This window comes from Bicyclus anynana, chromosome 25 (assembly GCF_947172395.1).
Source record: "Bicyclus anynana chromosome 25, ilBicAnyn1.1, whole genome shotgun sequence".
NCBI lineage: Eukaryota > Metazoa > Arthropoda > Insecta > Lepidoptera > Nymphalidae > Bicyclus > Bicyclus anynana.
The window spans coordinates 1,190,254-1,210,834 of NC_069107.1; the positions used below are offsets into that span (position 1 = coordinate 1,190,254).

Genomic DNA, 20,581 nt, shown 5'->3' on the forward strand with positions numbered 1-20,581 from the left:
ACAAACGGATCCCTGAATCGAAAGGAATTTATTAGGCCTTTCCAAGAATAACTTACACCATGAGGAAATAAACGAGCACAAATTAAATAATTTCCAATTTACATGTAGGAGGTACCTACGTTATTTTTTTTCCAATTTTTTATTACAACTTTGTCGATACTTTCAATGTAGGTACATAGTAGACAGACAGATGTACATCGCGACACTATAAGGGTTAATTGTTGACTATGGAACCCTAAAAATATAACAAAACGGTGTTAAAAATCATTACATATACCTACAAACTAAAGTGGAGAAACATGGTTCTGAAGCATAGGTATACATAGGTTATAATTTGTTCTTGAGTGCCTTACCCTAGTTGAAAATGTTGTGCAAGCCAGTAGTAGAATAGATACAGTAGTGCGAGATCATATATAACGTCGCAGATAAAGTCCCCTAGACGCGTCAGGTAGGCATTAAAACACATAAGCTTTATTAGAATTCCGGGGCGAGGAGTATGCTCACACCACAGGTAGAACTTGAGCCTGCAGAGTTAGACTTACTTCATTTTATTGAAGCCAGTAAATCTATGCTCCTACCGTAAGGTATGTATGGTAAAATTATGGATTTTATACTGTAGTGGCTTTGAAAGGTAGCAGGTTTTAAGGGTCTAGATTCTTAATTCTACTCGCAAGTATCCTTCCTTACACTTTTATGTCACTTATAGGCTAAGTTTCTTATTAGAAACGAACTTCACCCATCTGTTTACTGGATGAAAAGTGTTCTTAATCAAATATACCTATAGGACGTTCATAAATATATTGCGAGTAGTCTTCTTCTGTATCTTTTGCCTTGTTAGCCTCTTCACAAGGTGACTTCAAAACTAATACGAGTACAATAAGTACGTATTATAAGCAAATAAAGTTTGTTGTGTTGTAGAGGTTATCTCTGGATCTAATAAAGAGATTTTGAAATTTATTTTTCCTATTAAAAGCCACGTTATTTGCGAGTGATTTGGCTATATTTTATCCCCGTATTCCCACGGGAACGGGAACTACGCGGGTGAAATCGCGACGCGTAGACAGTTGAATTAAAACCTGCTACCTCTTAAAGTCCATAATTGGCTACCGTTCTTACCTATGGTATAAACATAGTTTGCAAAAGTTTCAGACATAAACTGAGGCATGTGTGGCTCTCGCAGGCTCTTACTGCATAGCGTACGTGCTCGCACTAACTCTGCGCATCCGGGAACCGCGGGCTTGAGTTGTAGGAGGAAAATATACGATTTGGATTATGTTGCAGTAAAATTACCTTTTAGGCTCAGTTTTTTTTATTCTTTACAAGTTAGATGACTACTATCTCATGTGATAGTAAGTGATTATACAATCTAAGATGCGGGCTAACTTATTAGAAAGAGGATGTAAATCCACATCCCTTTCGGTTTCTACACGACATTGTACTAAAAACGCTAAATCGCTTGGCGACATCTTTGTCTCCCTCCAGCCAACATATGCGTATGTAGGAACTCAAGGTCCTAGGTTCGAGCGGGTCGGGTTATTAAACTCTCAGTTTTTTCTTTCAAGAATTAATTTGCCTCTAATTGGGAAGTTGGTGGCCAGCATGTTAAGCCTGCCCAGTGACTTTATCACCAGAAAGCAGTGTGGTGGGCTTAAACTCCACATGTTGTCTATTTTAAAGAAGGAGGTAAACGTTAAACGAGGTTGATACGAGGGTTCCGTACACTTTTACCTACTTAAAACCTCCACTCGTTTCCGAGATAAAGTTTTTTGACACATAGACGGACCTACTACAAAGTGATCTTCTCTCTCTCTCCAGTCGGTGGACTGACTGACTGACTGACATGACTGAGGATCGTGACCATCATGGCGAGTCATCTTTTGGTATACAATGCTCCTCCATCGAGTACGGTCGCTGGCCATTTGGACGGCACTGTAAAAGGTGCGGGCTCCTGTTTCCTTGAGAAGATCCGACCATCGGGTTGGAGATCTACCTCGTGGCCGTTTGCCTTTCACATTTCCCACCACAATAATTTTCTCCAAGTTGTCGTTACCACGGCGTGTGATATGACCAAAATAGTGAAAAGTGATCTTATAATTCTAAAAATTATTAAGACATAACCCCCCTTTTCAACCGCAGTCGGGAAACATTAGTCGGTGCAATAATATCCGCCGTTGCATTAGCGAGAGCGGTTCATGCCGAAGCTCTTACGGGGAAGGTCGGTGCATGGAGTGTGTGGTGCCACTGACAGCGATTTACAATATGTAACTCCACACACTACTTTTACGTCGTTTAACATTTTATTTTTCAATTAACAAAATTGCAGTGGCATACACAAGTCTTTTAACGAGGGTAGGAATTATATTAAGTTCAAATTGAACAAAATGGAAAATTACAATGAGGCAGTGCATTTGCTTCTATGCACGCCATTGAGTCTGTGCTGTCCAGACATTTTTAATTTTATAAAAGCCGAATGTTTACTTATGCCCATATATGGTAAATACGGTAGGTTTTGTAGTAATAGACGTAATGGTTTTTTTTAATTAAAAAGAAGCATAATTACGTCAGTAATGAACGTTCCCATCACCGGACATTACATGGTGGTAAAGATTGCACTAGCTAGTGAGACATGGAATTCGTTGCATCGTTGTCGCATATTTTTAAATAATAAAAATATTTATTTCCAAAATGTAGTTTAGATTTTGGTGGCTTTAGGAAATAGCAGGAAACATAGTTCGAGACGAAAAGAAAAATATATGGGACATGTAATATATTAGAAAAGCTAATAGAGTTCACTTTTTTTTTAATCTTGATAAAGATGCTTGGAGGCCGTTGGATCAGCTTCCACCTTCACACAGGAAGTAAAACTATAAGAAATTGTAATTGTTATCAATTGTAAATTATAACACTGTATGACTTTTTCATTTCAAAAGAGCAACTGTTGAGTTTCTTGCCGGTATCTTCTTAGCAGAACCTGCCTTCCGAACCGGTGGTAGAATCTTTACAAATAGTCAACTGACGTGTCAAAAGTGCTTGTAAACTGAGCCTACTTGATATAAATGATTTTTGATTTTGATTTTAAATGCGAAAGGTCGTTCATAACAATATCTCGAAAACCGCTTAACGTTGAAATTTGGCCAGGAGGTAGTTCGTAGATAGTAGACGTCCACTAAGAACGCATTTTGCGAGAGGGCCGAATTAAGGGAACCAAGGGCGGATGAAGTTGCGGGCGTTCGCTAGTTACGAATATATCATCATCATCATCATCATCATCATCATCATCACAATTATCTATCCTGTTTTAAACATTCACTTCGCAAGACTTTCTTCTTATAGGACATGGGATATTCTCTAGTACGAATAGATCTGTATATCATTATCACCAACATTAGCCTATTTTAAAGGCTCACTATAGCATCTCCCTCTATAGAGGAGAGGGGATAATATCTCTTAGAAACTTGATTCTAACATTTCAAAGTAAAAACATCAAAAAGTTTGCACCCCAGCACGCTAAGTCGCAATAGTTTCCGACTCATGTTCAGTCGCTGTACTTACACGATGTTTAGTTACTGTGTTGTGATACGTGGTGGTCTAAGTGATAGCGGGTAGCGGATTGTCATCATTACATAGTATAAAATGAAGTCACTTCTGCTGTATGTTCCCCTAGATCTATTAAAGTATTCAACGGATTTTAACGCAGTTTCCAGAAATAGTGATTTAAGAGGAAGGTTTGTATCTACTTTTATACATACAAACTTTCCTCTTAATGTTTTTATTTTGTATCTGTTTTTTTGTTTTCAACCGTGGATTTTTCGGGATAAAAAGTAGATGTTCTGATTCAAACTTTTTCAATTTACTTTATATCTATACTAAATTGTAACGACTTTTCATTGCAAATTAAATAAACATAAATATATTTGAACAATACACACATCACTGAGCCCCAAAGTAAGCTTATAGCCTGTTTTATGGTTAGATACTAAGGTAGCAGATTTTATCAAATATAAATTTATATCACATAAACACTTACATAATGTAAAAATGCAGCAACACCTGGGGGTGTTTTCCAGTGTGTTGTGTGTTTTTCCAGTGGAAAAAAGCTAAAGTATGCGCCCGGTCGCATACTTTAGCTTTTTTCCGAATTCGTTTTCCGTGTTTGTAAAACAAAATCTTGAAATCAATATAGAATTAAATAACGCACATGTAAGTTTTTTTCCCAATGGAACTAATAATGCGCGTACGTAACGAATGCGAGCTTTTATACATTCCGAATGAAGAAAAACGTAAAATCTGCGGAATTTGAAATTCCAAATCGAAATAACGCATTAGGAAAACGAATAGGGAATACGAAAGTATGCGGCCGGTCCAATGATACATTGCGCGTAGCTTTCCGCTCCCCGCTGTGAGTGGCGCCGCGCGATTAGTTCTTGAAACTATTTTCTATTTCTGCGCAAGCAGTTCAGCTGTTGTTGCTCTTCAACTTGTTGGTAATGCGATATAAATACACACACACGCACACACAGGCGCACACACACACACACACACGGTCGAAGTGGAGTGAAACAATTTTATATATGAGTTTGGGATAGATGTTTGTTTTTTTTTACAGATTCAAGAGATTATAGATATAGTTTAAAAGACATGTCTCAAAATGGGCCTTTATTATTAATAATTTATAAGCAGGTCGATAGTAATTTTACGGATAGAAAGAAGATTTAAATTGCTGCTGAGATAATATTTTTCAGAATTTTTAGATATTTTCTTGTTTCGCTCTCTTATCTACTAATTAAACATAGGCAATTCAGTAAAAACTTTCAAAACAGCCAATAAAAATAGGTGGAATTAAATTCATATTCGACACAAGTTAAAAAGAAAAATTAAATCTTAAACAGAGAAGCATGAAACAAAACAATTGCTTTAAAAACGCCTAAACGAACGCGACTACGAGCATGTTGCCATGGTAAAAAATCGTGATTGATGTTGCCAGCCAATGAAAAAAATTACATTTTACATAATTAATTACAAAAATACGGGTTCCAAAACTTTTTATATTTTAGGTTTTAAGCCCTATATTTTATGGTCTTTCAAGGTAAAAATTATTTGGTCTGCTTACTTGACAACTTGGTATAAAGGCCCAGCCTCTATCACTGACTCTTTGATTGTTTGATTAGCCAGATATTCAGAGAGGATCATTATCATTAACAGCTTATTTCAAAAGTGAAATAAAAAAAAATCAGTTTAAGGATAGACCAGACTAGATCCAAAGGTGTTGTTTTACGTTCGTTTTACGACGGCCTTGTAAAATAAAACGCATGCGGGACGATATAGTTTTACGATCTTCTTTTGTCTTTACTATTCGCTGTGTAGTTAACATTCGGTTAATTTTTTTTCCGATTAAAAATTTTAGGTCAGCGGAATTTCTTTTCGGTTTTGTTGATAAACGTGTATTTGAGTTTCTTAATTTTTCACTTTGAAATTTCTGAAACTTCTTGAAGTAGAGCTTGATTTGAGAACATAAGACTAGACTAGTTGTCTAGTCTTTAGAGTCCTTTTCATGAAAGAAGTCCCCAAGCGGCGCTAATGTCTTAATAACGCTCACTGTTATTTGGTAATGGTGATCTTATTGCCATTTGTGTAAGGCGCTGTCAAATTTAGTTCAGGTTTTTGTTGCGGGACTTCTCTCATGAAAAGGACCCTACATGGTAAAAAGTTATAAATAACATAGAACAAATTACAAATTCCTCTGTGGTTTTCATACCAACTTGTCCACCACTTACTAATAACGCGAATTCCTGAACGTTAGTTTTTAACCTTAAACTCGCAGAACTTAGCAGAAAACGCTCCGTTCAAAAAGCTCGTTGGAAACTTTGTCGTATTAAAATTCCACCCGCGTTCAGGTTAACTACCTAAATGCATATAATCGAATTTTGCATTCAGTTTACAACAATGGGATTTATTGTAGAACTACGTGCGTTGCACTAAGCGTATGCATTTCTGGACGTATCGCCGCGGCTCGAAACGGCGCGCCAAAATGGCGCGTGGCAAGATGGCCGGCTGTCAGATTTTTGTTTTAATAGATAGAGATAGAATAGATAAGCTAATGTAGGTAGGTATACTAATAATAAATATGAGATTTTTAATTGTTTGTTTGTGTTGCTTTGACACTACTGGATCGAAAAATTCTTTCACCAATCGAAAGACATTATAAGCGAGTAAAATGGGCTATATTTTATCACTGTATTCCTACGGGAATAGGAACTACGCGGGTGAAAGCTCGTGGAGTCTTCTTCTAAACGTATAAAAAGGAATTATCGATTCGCTAAAAAATGTTCCTTTAGTTTTACACCAATTGTCTGTTAATTGTTTCATGTCAAACACTTGTCTTCTTGCTTACTTTTAATCAATGATAATTTTATACTATAGATCGGTTACGTCTCTACAAAATCACCGCAAAAAGCGATCCGAGTAATAGGCTACAACACTGTGCGCTCAGTGCACAATTTTGTATTTACTTCCATTATATATTTAAGTACCTATATATAGCATTTACACTTTCTGAACACATAACTCGACATTGTAGACGATATTTAGTTATTATTTGTTGAAATAACGTTCGTTTTTGACCACAACTAACATTGAGTTGTGTATAAATTTCCTCCTTTGAGCACCTCATTTTTCATACGCTAGTAACACATCTAATGGTATTTAATATCATTGCCTTTGATTGCATAATATTAAAACTCCCAATTTAGTCAATTTAGTTCCATGACGACTCTTACAGTATCAGAAATTACAGACATAATAACAGGATAATCTTGTAACAAATTGAGGTCAAAGGCCGTTGATTATTAAATACGCAAACGTCAAGTCCATGCAATGTTTCCAAAATACTAAAAGGACAAGTTTGTAAAAAAACAGATAATCTGAGGTCAAAAGTTCGCAGCACGTCGATCAATTGTCCGTCAAACGTTTCCGAACGCATCACCTGTTGCGCGCCAAAACGGCGCGTGGCAAGATGGCGTCCGTACTTTTTTCATGGCGTCTTTCCGCGCGTTCCGTGATTTTGGCCAGCGCTCCTGCGTGACGCGGCGACCCAGTTAGCCAAGCCAACGGGTGCCACGGCCAAGTTTAGCCACACGCGGGCATCCCCAATGAACCGACGCCAATATCTATAAAATAAATTGGCCGGCGGTGAGAAAAAAAAATAAAAATAATGAAGGAATCGTAAGCGATGCACGATTTGCCGCCAAAATTTCGTCAGGGGTGAACGCACTCCAGTGTTTTGGCAGGAGCCGAGTGTTGGAAGGTTTCCTAATAGTTGGTGTGATTCGATAAGGTGTATAGTTTTATTGGCTGCGTTTTAGTTAGTAAACAATGGATTGACTCTATCTGTTTCAGCTTTTTGTGCGAGTTAATCGCCTCTTTCTCTCTTTTTATTCTACTTGATGAGTGAGCAATAGTTGCCGGATCGGATGAAGGTCTACAACCGCATTGTCGAATGAAAGAATTGTGCAATAAAATTACCAAACTAGAGCCGTGATACCCCAGTGGGTATTACCTCTGCCTCCGATTCCGGAGGGTGTGGGTTCGAACCCGGTCCGGGGCATGCACCTCCAACTTTTCAGTTGTGTGCATTTTAAGAAATTGAATATCAAGTGTCTCAAACGGTAAAGGAAAACATCGTGAGGAAACCTGCATACCAGAGAATTTTCCTAATTCTCTGCGTGTGTGAAGTCTGGGCCAGCGTGGTGGTATTGGCCTAACCCCTCTCATTCTGAAAGGAGACTCGAGCTCAGCAGTGAGCCGAATATGGGTTGCTAATGATGATAATGATGAATTACCAAACTTGGTTCCCACTTCTGTTTCTTTTTTTTTTCTCAAGAAGTTACAATGGCCGTAACAGTACAAGATTTCAACTAAGATACTGTAGAATAGTACAATTTATATTATATTAATCACGACTCTCATTCCTCTTTCTTCTTGATTAGTTTATAATACTTGCTTCAGTTGTGATCTAAGAACTGAGGTAATTATATAAAATCGTTACTCTTGCGACTCTCATAGTCATATCTCTTACTTTTTTTTTCTTCTTTGTTGATTTAGTATCTAACAGTTAATGTATTCTGAGGTTAATGTATTAATGAATAGTAGTAGTACCTGCCAGTGAGTATTAAACTATAGTAACCCCATTTATGACTCTAATTTCTCTTTTTTTGGTCGATCGTAAATATGTATTTGTTGTAATTTTTTTCTTCTACAAAGATTTTAATTCGAGTACCAATATTTAATTTCTGATCAGGTTATAAAAACTAAATTCTAATCTAATTGCTTTCATAACCGCCAGTTGTCAAAAGTGTTCAAGGCGAAAGCTAAAACAACGCATCAAACGACTTGACAAGTGACAGCGCAATGACATCAATTCTCGGAATGACGCGCAGTATTCAAGGAACATAGGATTTGAATATGTTTAGGATAATCGCATGCGAGCATTCGGCTTGCATAAGCGCATCCGTGTTAGGCTGCCTGTCCACTGTCCACTGGCCACAGTAATTCAACTCCACTAAGGCTGCCAGTGCACCGAAGCGGAGCGACGGAGCGTAGGGGAGAAACTGTCTAATTGTCAAGGCGGAGTTGCCTACTGTGTCTGTCCACCGGAACGGAATTGCAGACTATCCTACTAATATTATAAACGCGAAAGTTTGTATGGATGTTTGGATGTATGTTTGGATGTTTGTTACTCTTTAGCGCCGCTACTACTGAAACGATTTGGCTGAAATATGGAATGGAAATAGATTTTACTCTGGATACCTCAACTACTGAACCGAATTAGCTGTAATTTGGTATTAAGATATATTATAGCCTGGATTAACACATAGACTACTTTTTATTTGGAAAAATCCATGGTTCCCGAGGGATTTGAGAAAAACTAAATTCCACGCGGACGAAGTCGCGGGCGTCCGCTAGTGTTATATAAATAAATGTTAAATTAAATTTATTTAAACCCGCTCCGTTTCCCCGCTCCACTTACCGGTTTTATATGAATTAAACTAGCTCATAAGTCCCTGTTTTCTTAAGAGGTGCGGATTTTGTGCAATCCTATTGGTTAATATTTCTCCGTTTCTCGGCTCCGTTGCCTCGCTCCACGTCGGTGGAATAGCAGTCTTAGTGAAGTTAATTTGCAGTGCATTTGATAGAACAGGTTCAGAAAATAAAAATGTTTTCTATAGAAGTTATACGAAATATTAAGTTTTGTATCATTTAATGAAGTTGCAATGTAAAACGTATGTCAAACAAACTTGGTAGACTTTTCTTCACAAAGATAATGAGCCATATAATGGCTATACAATATCTTAATGTTGAGTTCGTGAATAACCCAGTAACTGTTGAAATCTCAATTTTAATAAGTTTCAAAGAATAAAAATCTACGATAGGCATATAGAGATTTAATGGAGTGATCGAATATCAACCCTGCACATCTGAAAACACTGAACCGTTTTTAGTAATTCTTTCACTGTACAAAATTCAAAAAAATCAAAATTCATTTATTTTAAGTAGGCTCAGTTTACAAGCACTTTTAACACGTCACTTGACTATTTGTAAAGATTCTACCACCGGTTCCGAAGGCAGGTTCTGCTGAGAAGATACCAGTACAACAGTTGCTTTTTTGAAATGAAAAAGTCACACAGTATTATAATTTACAATTGATAAGAATTACAATTTCTTACAGTTTATACTTCCGGTGTAAAGGTGAAAGCTGATCCAATGGCCTCCAAGCAGCTTTATCGTTAAGGAACTCATCTACAGGGAATTCAAATCATCATGTTGGGTGGCTACACTATCCCGAGTGCTATAGGCTATATTTTACCTGTATTCGTACAGGAACGGGAACTATAAGGCTAAAACCGCGCAGCGTCCTCTAGTACTATAATAGCTACGTATATCATAAACATATTTCAAAGCCAAAAAATGTTGATTCGAGTGCAATCACCTAACATATGGTCTTGCCACTGGCAGCGCGGTCACTTTCCCCTGCCAGTGCGGCACGTGGCGGCAGGTCCTGCCAACACTGCTTGGCACTGCTTGGCACCGCGGCGTGCGTCTGGCATCCTTGCCAACTGTTGTGACTGGACCTGCGGGTGTGGAGACTTGTATGATTCTCATTCATGATACTTTTTAATGTTTTCTGTCGTGGATGTGATTGTGATTGGATTGGTTGGGTTGCATTTTTTAATGACGTATAAAGAGGGGTGTCATCAGTTTGACGTGTATGTTTGTGTGTAGTGTCTTTTATGAGTACATTATGAGCATCGTACCGAAACGCTCAATCGCTTAGCGGTCTTTGCCGATAGGGTGATAACTAACCACGGCCGATGCCTACCACCAGACCATAAACAAAGTGACCCGAGCTGGGTATCGAAACCAGGACCTCTATATTGAGAATCACAACACTATCAATCCGTCAGAGTGGTCTATTTGGAAAACAATCGAGATGGTTCTAATGGATCAAATTTTGACGACCTCTGTGGCGCAGTGGTATGCGCGGGGGATTTTCTTCACGGAGGTCCTGGGTTCGAACCCCGGCTGGGACAATTGAGATTGTATTAATTGGTCCAAGTCTAGCTGGTGGGAGGCTTTGGCTGTGGCTAGTTACCACGCTACCGGCAAAGGCGTACCGCCAAATGATTTAGTGTTCCGGTCCGATGTCGTGTAGAAACCGAATGGAGTGGATTTTCATCCTACTGCCAACAAGTTAGACCGCTGCCATCTTAGGTTGCACCATCACTTACCATCAGGTGAGATTGGTCAAGGTCTAATTTGTCACACTAATAATATAAAGGCGAAAGTTTGTGTGTAAGTATGTTTGTTCCTCTTTTACGCTGCGGCTACTGAAGCGATTTGGCTGAAATTTCAATGGAAATAGATTTTGCTCTGGATTAACACATAAGCTACTTTTCATCCTGAAACAATCCATGGTTCCCGCGGGATTTGTGAAAAACTGAACTGAACTGAACTGAACACGCGGACAAGTCGCAGGCGTCCGCTAGTTAATAAAAAATAAAAAAAATGAGATTGATCGAAATTCGTTTGGTTTTATGTTAAGTATTTATATACCTTCTGTTGTGACCGCATCACATAACATTAAAGACCAAAAACTTTATTGATCTTTGTATCAGTATTGTCAGAGGATATAAATAGTAATCACGAAAGTCACTCGTATGAATCAGTGGGGTAATTGCGCAACACAAGCTGACATTCCGTGTCGATTGACGACTTCGAAATGAAACAATCGCGATCGCCTTTTTGATGTCTATTCGCGGTGATTGCGACTGGCTCATTGGAAATGTTGTTTACAAGTATTGTAGTCAAAAATGTTCGAGGAAAACCTTATCCTAACACAAATATACACAAATATTAAATAGGGATAAAGATTTGTGGTTTTGTAGCGAATAAGCTTTGAAACTACTGGACCGATTGGTTACTGCACTAATGGAATGCTACATTATCAGTGAGCGATATATTATCGTAACTGTGGGCCTTATTAGAAGGCTCAAAGACAGCGGGCGATGGAGCGAGCTATGCTTGGAGTTTCTCTGCGTGATCGAATCAGAAAGTCACTGACATAGCTCAGCGAGTCGAGTTAATTCCTCATTAAACCTCATTTTAGTGGTTATACGAATGGCTAGAGAACATCAGATCCTGGATTGGGTTGGGCTATGAAATTTCAAGACTTTCTTACTTACAAGAAATTCTTGTGTTTTCTATGGTAGCGGCCCAGAGTTGGGAAATTTATGGCGTAATATTTTGTAGAATTTTTGAAAAAAAGTGCTTATAATCGGTAAGAAACCGACACACACTCTGCGCGTTGCCATGGTGCAATGGTATCCATGAGGATTTCCCTATGGCGAAAAATAGGGTCATCTTATCCGGAACTCTACAAAGCTAAATATAAATAAATACCTCATAAAGCTATCCGTAGGTGAAAGGGCGCATATCTAGGCAAAATACTAAACAGCCTACTTGGCAAAAGTCCTTCATTTTAATAATACTTATGCAGTATTAACCTATTCTAATGGCGGATCTGTTTGCAAATTTAAAATAAGTTTTTAAACGTCCATTTACTAATAATGATTTCTACGAGTATAATAAACACGAAAAAATAATTTTCAATCGGCATATTTTGTTATTGAAGCATCAAAGCCTAGAAGATGTCTTGAAGAACATTCTGAACGTGGCGAATCTACCGTCATCTACTCTATGATAGTAGGGTTATCAGTGTAAAGTTTGTCAGTAGGCACAAGATAAACTTTTGAACCTATACCAAACCTTTTTAACCAACTTTAACTGACTTCCAAAAAGGAGGAGGTTTTATGTTCGGCTGTATGTATGTTTTTTTTATGAACAATTAACATTAGATACCTAAATAGTGAATACGAATGACGTAACTCAAGAATTACTAACAATAGCTATTGGTTGGTAATTTTCTTGTAAATCCACTAGTTACTCTAAGTTAGTAAATTGACCGTCAGATCCCATGGACTTTAATGTTGAATTATGTGTATAAAAGCAATGCATACCCTAACTTTTTGGTTATACGTGCCATGTCTTCCTCGTATTAATATTCAAATCCTGTGTTCTCGGTAAACGTCGAATCATTCCGAGAATTGATGGCCGGCGGTGCAACAACATACTGACATTTACGATGACTTTACTGTTATCCAAAAATTGCTGTTAAGGCACAGCCATACGTTTGATCCCTTCCTTCGTCCAGTGACTATGTTTTGGATCACGAAGATGAACCTGGCTTCGCCTGCCTTGTCAGCCGATAGACGTCCACTGCTGGACATAGGCCTCTTGCATGGACCTCCAAGCACAACGATCTCGAGCCGCCAGCATCCAGCGGCTCCCTGCAACCCGCTTGATATCCTCGGTCCACCTAGTGGGGGGTCAACCAACACTGCGCTTTCCGGTGCGGGGTCGCCATTCCAGCACCTTGGGACCCATCGTCGTCCAACCCAACGTCCATCGGCTCTTCGAACTATGTGGCCCGCCCATTGCCACTTCAGCTTCGCGACTCGCTGAACTATGTCAGTGACTTTGGTTCGTCTGCGGATCTCCTCATTCCTGATTCGATCACGCAGAGAAACTTCAAGCATAGCTCGCTCCATCGCCCGCTGAGTGACTTTGAGCCTTCTAATAAGGCCCATAGTCAGCGACCAAGTCTCGGATCCGTATGTCATCACTGGCAACACGCACTGATCGAAGACTTTCGTCTTCAAGCACTGAGGAATTTTGGAAGAAATTTCGCATGCTGAGATTTGCGTAATTACTTAACAGTTTTTAATTACCTTTCTCACCTGGTACCTGCCCAGGTATCAGAGAGTAAGTCTCAGCAAATACACATGTATTCGAAGCACATGAGAAGCTACTGAAAACCTGCATCATGTTTGTGAAAATAAACTGTATCAGATCGCTCTGGGATCTTACTCTAACACATCGTTTCCTAAACTGTGGTCCGCTGACCCCTGCGGGTCCACGTGTATATGTGTGGGGGTCCGCAGTGTCATCTCTGGGCCATACATAATTGCTATGTCTAGTATTTGAAATACTAATTTGAATATTGAGAGGGTCTGACCTTTCAACACTGATCATACTGCTTACTTCAACTTAAACTTTTTTCATGGTAAACAATTATAAGTACCTTTTTGTATATGTAATAACGAAAATAAATACCTAATCGGATCTATTGTTTATTTTAAGGGGGTCCGTGAAAACTGTGCTTGATTTTCTGGGGCTGAAAAAGATTGGGAAACTCTGCTCTAACACATAGCTCATAAGCTCGTATTATAGGTACATGGTAGGCAACTTTGATGTGTGTGATGGCTTCAGGAGTTAGCAGGTTTCAAGGGTTCTGACCAAATGGCTCATATTGTAGGTAAAAGAATCAGTAGGCCGAATATGTACCTACGCCAATAGCAAGACTATATTTTTTCGCATCGCAACGAAAGAGAGAGCGGTATTTTCGATTTATCTTCGAAACTATATTGAACTATTAGCGACTAAAACTCACGTGAGCCAAAATGTTTGTTGTCAGCTTGGTTCACGCCACGTTACAAGAACCAGCTCATGATTAAGGGTCCGTATAGGTTCAAAACAAAGCGTGACGTGAGTTTTAGCCGTTTTTGTAATGTGTAGTTTAATATGAATAATACTCACTATAGTTTAAATCCTAAAACGTCTTCCTCTTTACAAGATATGTCTTTGACGCATATTATGATTCTTGACAGCAGCCATGGCTCAGTGGTATGCGGTGGATTTACAGACCGGAGGTCCTGGTTTCGATCTCCAGCTGGGCCGATTTAGGTTTTCTTAATTGGTCCAGGTCTGAGAGGTGGGAGGCTTCGGCCGTGGCTAGTTACCACCGAACCTACAAAGACGTACTTACCGCCAAACAATTTAGCGTCCCGGTACGATGTCGTGTAGAAACCGAAAGGACTGTGGATATTCATTCTCCTCCTAACAAGTTAGCCCGCTTCTTAGATTGCATCATCACTTACCATCAAGTGAGATTGTAGTCAAGGGCTAACTACACAGGTTAGGCCTGCTGAAGACTAAAGTAAGTGACTTAAGGCGACAGCAGCATGGCGGGATGCGCCTTAATTTTTTGAAAACAATCGCGAATTTCATTACACAGTCCGTCAAAGCGGGCCACCTCTGCATACATTACGTTATGATTCAAAGCACAACAATACATTATTTTGTTCGTCATCGGTGAATACACGATTAACTCGAGTACAAGTGACACATGCATATTATTGATTTTATTGTAATAGGTTGGTTGACACTTTTTTTTAAATGGTCTTAAATTGTTAATTATCGTGCTACTAAATTGAAAAAAAATATCCTATTTTTTGAGACGTGATTGATTATTATTACATTAAGTACATGAAAATGACTGGTGGGTACGGTTGTTAGATTACTTATTTGGTTTTGGCAGAAATCAGCAAACACACATACAAACACGTATAACCTATAATTTATAAAAACACTAATTGTGTAATATATAAGTTATGTAAAATAACCAAACAAAATCCAATCCGCTATAACTTGCCTTAGCCTTTGGTTATTATTTTATTTAATTTACGAATGCTTTGAATGTAAATATAAATGTAACAAGTTGCAAGGTAATAGACGTTATTATATACTCATTGTTTTAACTGATCAGTTAAATTTAACTTGATTGTCCCTATAATATTGGTGGTCCAAGGAATGACGACTTAACTGTGTTATTTTATAATAATATAGTTATTTTCATTTTAGAAGACGGTGTTTTGGTTTTAGTGATAGGTTTTGCAGATGCAATTGTTTGTGAAACTAAAGAACGTTAGCAAAACAGCAGGGTTATTATGTACATCGGTTTAGCATTCAAATAATGAGTCTCAATAGTTTTCATCATATTTTCGATTTTGTGATCATTTAACATAGTTATTTTAACGAAATGACCTTGACTACACCATTTTACATCTAGTGGAAGTGATATTTTTTGTTTTTACGATCATCTTACATGATTATTTCAACGATATAGCGTAAATAACGTTTATTGTAAGCAATAACGTTGCTTACTATTTACTATACTAAAGAAATTTTACGTAAAATGAAGATAATTATGTCATATCGTTGAAAACATGATAAATGATTGCAAAAACGAAAATACGACGAAAATTAATTTAGTGACTCATTATTTGAATGGTCATCGAGATACATAATAACCAAGTTTACAAATTATGATGTTCATGACAAGGTGTTAATTTGCTAACCAACGGTTTTTTGGTAAAATACTTTCACTGTCATACACCTCCTTCTGTATAATTTAATAAGTTTCTGTTTTGCTGACGTTACTTTAGTTTACGCACAATCGCCTTTGTGTTGTTACATTACTACTACAACCAAAGTCTAATTGTCTTCCTGAAGTAGAATAACTCGGAACTCTGTTTTCTAAACTTTTAATAACTTTAGTCTCCTTGCAAAGTAAACTTGTCGTTCCTTGTACTCTATATATTAGTCAAAATTTAAAACCAAATCTTGTGAATAAATAATAGTTTCAAAACTATAGTCCCACATTTGGCGCCAACGTTGGCGGTATAGTCCCATATTGGACGTAAGCATTGATTTTGCCAATTTTGTCGATGTAGTCCCATATTGGGCGCCAACATTGGTTGTAAAGTCCCATATTGGGCGCCATTGTAAATCGTATAGTCCAAGTTGGGCGCCAACATTTGCTGATTTGGCAAATGTTTTTTTAATCTTTGTGGATTGTTTAAATGTTCACAGGACGAGTTCCATCCGTTCATAGAGGCCCTGATGCCTTTCGTAAAGTCCTTTTCGTACACGTGGTTCAATTTACAAGCGGCCAAAAGGAAATATTACAAAAAGCACGAGAAACGGATGAGTCTCGAGGAAGAGCGACACACCAAATATGAATTACAGGTAATACATTTTTAATTTTTTTAGTATATTCGACTTCTAATGGGAAGTTTTGTATTTCATCCATATCTATCATCACCATCATCATTATCTGCCGATGGACACAGGCCTGTTGCATGGACTTGCAAGCACAATGGTATTGTGCCGCCAGCATTCAGCGGCTCCCTGCAACCGGCTTTATGTCCTCGGTCCACCTAGTGGAGAGGTTGACCAACACTGCGCTTTCCGGTACGGGGTCGCCATTCCAGCACCTTGGGATCCATTCTATGCGACTTGCCCATTACCACTTTAGCCTCGCGACTCACTGAGCTATGTCAGTGACTTTGGTTCATCCACATTCTCATTTCTGATTGGATCACGATTCCATATCTATACATATTTCTGCTGATATCTACAATGTACATACATTTACATTAGTACTATAATGAGGAAATATTTGTATGTAACGAATAAGCCTAAAAACTACTGGACTGATTTGAGAAATTCTTTCATCAATAGAAAGCTATATTATCAGGGAGTAACATAGGCTACATTTCATCCCTGTATCCCCACTGGTATGGGTAGCAGCAACGTGGACGAAACCGTGAGGTTCTGCTAGTGTTACTGCGTCTATTTGTCTGCCTGTTTGCGATATACTTGTAACTACGGAACGAATTTTCATGCGGTTTTCACTAATATATAGAGTGATTCATAGGTTTCTTGTAAATTGGTTGAAATAAAATGATAGTTGTTGAGTATGTCTAAAAAAGTCAAACCCTTTTGGAGCTTTCATTGAAAATGCTGCGCTATCTTCGAGAAAACACAACATGGTGGCATATTTTTCTAAATAAAAATTATGAAACCCTTCTATAAAATCAAAAGCTTTTATCAAAGGGTTCCATATATATCTACTATTTTTTTGGGCAGTTGTGTAAAAAATGTCTATCTATCTAAAATATATCCATGAAACTAAAAATAAATTCATCAAACTCAATGCGCGGAATGATCCTTCGGTAACGAATCATTGAATCCCTTGATTTATTTACAACAAACAGTCCTCTGCCGCATTCGCAAAAGCCTTTATAAAGCTTTTATTTAATTTACCCTTTCAGACCGTATGGGCCTAATCTTAAAAGCTGATAGATAGATTAGATAGATCCAGTGGCGATATTTTGTTACGATATTTTTATAATTCTCTCATCTCTCTCAATCTAATACGGTAATGAAGATAATAGAGATAGAAACGAATTCCATACACACGCGGTTAAAGTTATAAAAATATCATAAATCAATAAAATAATATTGTAAGTAAAACTGCATGGAATTTAAAGGAATATGTAATGTATGGTACAAGTATGGGCATGGACTGGTTAAGATCATGTCTATTTAAAGGCAGAAAATAACACCATGCTAATTAACATTCCTTTACAATGTTAAAAATCAGACGTAATATAATAGAAAATCTCGGTTTCTTGATTTCTTGGTCCCTAAAATTGTCACGATTGATAAAATCCCACAAAGATCGTACTCTATTAGAGATAAAGAATCAATGAATCCCTATACTTATATATTCAAAACAGTCCCCTGCCGCATTGTAAAGCGCCTTTTTCGTCCCTGCAAGTTAGTTTTACAGTTTACCCGATGCGGAACGAAACAGATATGTCTGCATTCGCAGCGATTATATAGATTTTACGAATTAGATTAATGATTGATATGAATTCAATGCTACCACGGTTTAGATATAACAATTCCATAATAGAATAACGTTTTTTTGTAACTGTTCTAACTCTATTAGAGATAATGAATCAATGAATCCCTATATATTCAAAACAGTCCCCTGCCGCATTGCAAAGCGTCTTTTTCCATTGGCCCCCGCAAGTTAGTTTTACAGATTTGCCCGATGCGGAAGATAGCACCAAACAAAGATGTCTGCATTCGCAGCGATAATATAGATAATAAATAAATAAATAAATGATTTATTGAGCAAATAACATTTTTATACAGAATAGGTTGAAACGGCAGTTATGCTAAAATCTATAAAAGATTTTGTGTTACAACCACCATCTCTTCACGAACGAAGATTACAATATTTTTAGCTGCAGTACAAGTACAATTAAAAACTATTAAAATTAATTAAATTAAATAAACTATTAAAATTAAAAATTAAATATAAAACAAAAAAGTATTAAATTGTGATTTAGTTTATAAGGTAGCAAGTATAATGACTTTGATACGAATTCAATGCTAATACGGTTTAGTTATAAAAATATCGTAATAGAATAGTAATAGTTACGCTGTGCTGCAACTGTTCTAACGTTCGGTTTATAACAATAAAGAATCTTGAATGCATCCCTAAAATTGATACGATTAATAAAATCCCACAAAGATCGTACTCTATTAGTGATAACGAATCAATGAATATATTCAAAACAGTCCCCTGCCGCATTGCAAAGCGCCTTTTTCGCCCCGCAAGTTAGTTTTACAGATTTGCCCGATGCGGAAGATAGTACGAAACAAAGATGTCTGCATTCGCAGCGAGTCGCAATGCGTCTATAGCCGGTGAAGATATTCTGGTTAAATAATACAAACGTACCGAATTCCGCGCCGCGTCCCCTCCCCGGTGATTTAGTGGAGTAATGCACATTAAAATTGGGCCTTTTATTATTTAGTGCTTGAGGTTATATGATTTATATCAGGATGAGGTAATAAACGGGATTGTTTTGATAAAATGCAGTGTTAGCAACGAGTATCTAGTAATTTAATAGGTGAAGCAGAAATCTTTTTATTTGTGGTATTTATGTCCTTGAATTAATGCGATTTGGAAGTGCTTTTTTGAATAGAACTACGAGTATCATATACGATGAAGATTGGATACATCAATCAATGATGCAATGGGTTAATCCACATTAAAATTGGGCCTTTTATTATTTGGTGCTTTAGGTTATATGATTTATATCAGGATGAGGTAATAAACGGGATTGTTTTGATAAAATGCAGTATTAGCTTACTAGTAATTTAATAGGTGAAGCAGAAATCGTTTTATTTGTGGTATTTATGTCCTTAAATGAATGTGTTTTTTTAGTTAAATTAACATGTACGATGAAAACCGCTACCTTTAATCTAATGTGCATTAAAATTGGATCTTTTATTATTTAGTGTATGAGGTTTTATGTGTGTGTAGAGGAGGCATCATTAGCTTATTTGAAAACAGCTTATTTGAGGACAGGATGTTTTTCATAATCTTTGAATGTTTAAAAGAGGACAGTGACGATGAATTGACGAGTAATAGAGACGAATGGAGGAGATTGACATATTTTGCCGACCCCACTTAAATTGACAATGTACATCATTCGTGATGAATGATCGATCAATTCGTGTTACTTACTCAGGTAACATAACTTACGCCCTTAAACCTGACTGCTACGCTATGAAAACGCGTAGCAACTAATAGGAAACGTAAATAAACTATGGCCTTTTTGATGAGATGCCAAAGACATTTAGCGTGTGGATTTTCATGCTACGCAAAACGAAAGTTCCGGTACGATGTCGTGTAGAAACCGAAAGGGGTGTGGATTTTCATCCTCCTCCTATAAAGTGAGCCCGTTTCCATCTTAGATTGCATCATCACTTACCATCAGGTGATATAGTAGTCAAGGGGTAACTTGTAAATAATACTAAAAAAATTAAAAAAGTTTGCCGGCTTCTATCATAGATTGTATTTTTTTTTATTCTTTACAAGTTAGCTCTTGACTACAATCTCACCTGATGGTAAGTGATGATGCAATCTAAGATGGAAGCGGGCTAACTTGTTAGGAGGAGGATGAAAATCCACACCCCTTTCGGTTTCTACACGGCATCGTACCGAAACGCTAAATCGCTTGGCGGTACGTCTTTGCCGGTAGGGTGGTAACTAGCCACGTCGGAAGCCTCCCACCAGCCAAAACTTATCATCAGGTGAGATTGTAGACAAGGGCTAACTTGTAAAGAATTTAAAAAAAACATGGGGATGGTGCAGTTCACAACACTGTGTCGGTAAATCGCACGGGATCGTGAGGTCGTAGACCTCCCGAGGAGGGCGCCAGAGGAGGCGACGCGTACTCTGAGAAATCGTATGTCATGGGCG

The 20,581-nt window shown here is 37.7% G+C and overlaps 1 protein-coding gene across 11 annotated transcripts in view; it reads left to right on the top strand.

The window, feature by feature from the left end:
• LOC112055300 (nuclear factor 1 B-type) overlaps window positions 1-20,581 on the top strand; it is a 78,239-nt gene that overhangs the window by 35,964 nt on the left and 21,694 nt on the right. For all 11 annotated transcript variants that reach the window (XM_024095335.2, XM_024095336.2, XM_024095338.2 and 8 more), the window contains exon 2: window positions 16,327-16,482. In XM_024095335.2, the coding sequence (XP_023951103.2) occupies window positions 16,327-16,482 (156 nt within the window). The remainder of the gene's footprint in view (window positions 1-16,326; window positions 16,483-20,581) is intronic.